The sequence below is a fragment of the Ipomoea triloba genome, chromosome 1 (assembly GCF_003576645.1).
Source record: "Ipomoea triloba cultivar NCNSP0323 chromosome 1, ASM357664v1".
NCBI lineage: Eukaryota > Viridiplantae > Streptophyta > Magnoliopsida > Solanales > Convolvulaceae > Ipomoea > Ipomoea triloba.
In genome coordinates this window covers 37,198,765-37,201,661 of record NC_044916.1, presented here as the reverse complement: position 1 = coordinate 37,201,661, position 2,897 = coordinate 37,198,765, and the positions used below count along the sequence as shown (strand labels likewise).

The window sequence follows — 2,897 nt, the reverse complement described above, 5'->3', positions numbered from 1 at the left end:
GGGGAGGGGGGGGGGGGGGGGGGGGGGGGGGGGGGGTGACAGAGTGACCCTTAATTTTCAGTTCTGCCCTTTTAACAAACCCCAACAAAAGCCTTTGATGGTTATTTACAAATGTCATTATGGTCACCGTATCACTGCAATTGCAAAGCACGAATACTGGTATGGTGGCAGAAGAATCTCAAGTCCGTAGTGGCAGTGAGGCAATTATTATGAATTGCAGACTCCGTGTACCTTTGCGTCCAATTCTCAGCTTGCTTTTTTGTTCATCTCTCATTTATGAAGGAACACGCAGAATATGTTGCCATATATGTCCTTGTCAAGCTTCATGCCTTCATTTCCTGTTTTCTACTAGATAAAAGTAATTCTTTTTCATGTTTTAAAAGTTACCATAATGTTTCTGAATTGCAGATTTATTTCCATGAAATACCAGAAGATGTCATGGATAAGCTGGTAATAGAACCTTTCTATTTACTATAATACTTGTAAGATATTGTAATCAATTATGTATGGTTTGATAAATTAGTTGTAAGATAGATGATGACGAATGATTTATTTAGCTGCTTGAACTATCCTTTCATCTTTTTGATCAGATTGAGGAAGGGACGGTGCTCTATGTAGCTGGCGGCCTGCTAATTGAACATCCCTTGATACAGCCTTATATAAAGCGAGTGGTAAATTACAACAGCTTGACCTTTCTTGTTGCCATTGCTTATATCATGACATCATTGGAAATACAAAATCCGTGAAACATGAAGAATTATAACATGCAGTTTACATGATTTATGCTCATTAGGATCACGACACGTTACTTTAATTGATGTACAGCCTGTCTTAAGAATATTGCACTTTCGTACTTCTGCCATCCCATGATGCTATTTACTTAATAGTTGCGAAAATTGTATGATACCCTGCTTTTGGACAGGCTGGAGCAACTGATAGCGTGATGGGACTTCCCAAAGCTCTCACGCAAAGACTGATAACCGAGGTTCTCTAGAATGTCTAGCGTCGGCCTTGCTCCGGTTACTCTCAATCATCGACTCTTGAATTATGCTAATTGTGCTATGAAACATTCAAGGACATTGTATTAAACTAAAATGCTTCTGTATTTGATGTGCACCAAGGTCTGAAACTCTGAAGTTTGAAACTGAAATTAAAAGTTTGATTCAATTATTGACTGAATCAAAGTACTATGAGGTTTAAAATATTTGTTTGCGATTTGCATGAATATTTCTCATTTGACATGATGTGTTCTGCCAAAAATGTGTGTATATGATCCCTTTAGGCCCCATATTTGATCCCAACATAGCTCTGAGCATATTCTACAACTGACAATTCTTTTGGGTCATTATACTGTCAGGTTTCTTTTAGTCTTAAGCAGATCAAACCACAACTTGCAAAGTTGAAATTGAATCGAAACCGACATTATGATCCTAGTCGGTAAATGACCACAATGAGAAAAACTAATTTACATTGTCCATAATCCCATAGCTGACCTGTCTAAAAAAATCGCCCGTCTTGTGATCTTAACGGATAAATGACTACAATAATGTAAGCTAATTGACCAGTCAAAAAAGATCAATAGACAACTCTCTTAAGGAGGTGAATGCCAACTAAGTGACTTAAGAAGACTACATGACATGTGACCTTAACTGACAAAGAACTAAAAGGGTTTACCCCACTAAACTTGACTTCTCCCATTCCAACTTTATTCTGTTTCAGTATTGAAGGAGTGAACATGTATCTATCATCTGCCAAGAGACGTGACGATGTAGACATACTAGTACTAGAATTAATTACGAGAACATAATTAAGTACGATACATGAATATGTTTTTGGGCCACTTTCCAGCAACTAACGTGAAGTTCATGGTACATTGCTAATTAATTAATAATATAATCTACTTCGAGAATTTTAAGGAAGCAAAAATAAGAAGCTAGCTTAGCACAATCTTCTGGTGTCATTTTTATTTTGTTTATATAATAATAATAATAATAATAATAATAATAATAATAATAATAATAATGCCTATATATCGAGTTGATCCTTCGTCCTGGATCGGAACTGCTTGTGCTTCCCTCCGGCCGCCATTAACGCCCTCTACTGAAGCTTCATATATTGCAGCCTGCCAATTAAGAGTAATCACAAAACAGAAAGTTGATCAAATGAGAAAACTATGGTCTTAAAGATTTAGTTAAAGTGTGTCTGGTTCGGTTAAGAATGTTATACTAAAATATTATTAAACACACAGATAAAATGGGACAGAGGAGTGTACTTCTTCTCCTGCTGCATGAGTGCATAGGACGAGGAGGAGCCCTGGGCGGCATAGGCTTCGTATTTGGGCAAGGGGACTTTCCCGGACTCAATGTGGTTGATATCTTCCACAAGCATCTCATAGTGGCGCTTCACTTCCTCCTCCGTCTTGCCGCCGACGGCCCTGGCCAGGTTGCGCCACCGGTCCGGCGTGTCCTTGTCGTACACAGCCAACGCATTCTCGAACCGCTTGTTTTGCTTGGCTGTCCACGCTGAACTGGACGCCATTTCAAGCAATTCAAGAAAGAGATGAAAGTACAGTGGTGGCCTGGGAAGTTAATTAGATGTGAGTGAAATGGTTTGTGGAAACAATAGTGGCATTTCTGCTCTATATATAGTAGCATGGAAATTGAAGGAAAAATGTGGAAGTGCTTTTTAGCGGCTGAGAAGTTGTTTTCAGTGGCAAAGTAAACCAGACCGGAGACATTTTGTAAAAGCCATCATCATAAGAGTCATGTCTCATCTTTAGCCCCGGTTGGGTTGAGAAAAAACATTATACGGAGCAATCCCACTATTAATTTAGGCTTTTAGTTGTTGATTTAATTTCAAAGTTCTGATGCATTGTGCGTGGTGTGAATTTGGAAATA

The 2,897-nt window shown here is 38.6% G+C and overlaps 2 protein-coding genes across 2 annotated transcripts in view; one reads left to right on the top strand and one right to left on the bottom strand.

The window, feature by feature from the left end:
* LOC116015194 (7-methyl-GTP pyrophosphatase-like) overlaps positions 1-1,204 on the top strand; it is a 4,740-nt gene extending 3,536 nt beyond the window's left edge. The window contains exons 7-9 of the mRNA XM_031255222.1: positions 409-450; positions 591-671; positions 923-1,204. Of these exons, the coding sequence (XP_031111082.1) occupies positions 409-450; positions 591-671; positions 923-994 (195 nt within the window). The 3' untranslated portion in view covers positions 995-1,204. The remainder of the gene's footprint in view (positions 1-408; positions 451-590; positions 672-922) is intronic.
* Positions 1,205-1,857: 653 nt separating this feature from the next.
* LOC115999545 (protein RADIALIS-like 4) lies at positions 1,858-2,595 on the bottom strand. Its single transcript, XM_031239390.1, has 2 exons — positions 2,273-2,595; positions 1,858-2,122 (listed from the first exon to the last, which is right to left on the bottom strand). The coding sequence occupies exons 1-2, from the start codon at positions 2,536-2,538 to the stop codon at positions 2,098-2,100; spliced, it is 291 nt and encodes a 96-aa protein (XP_031095250.1). The 5' UTR covers positions 2,539-2,595; the 3' UTR covers positions 1,858-2,097.
* Positions 2,596-2,897: the final 302 nt, after the last annotated feature.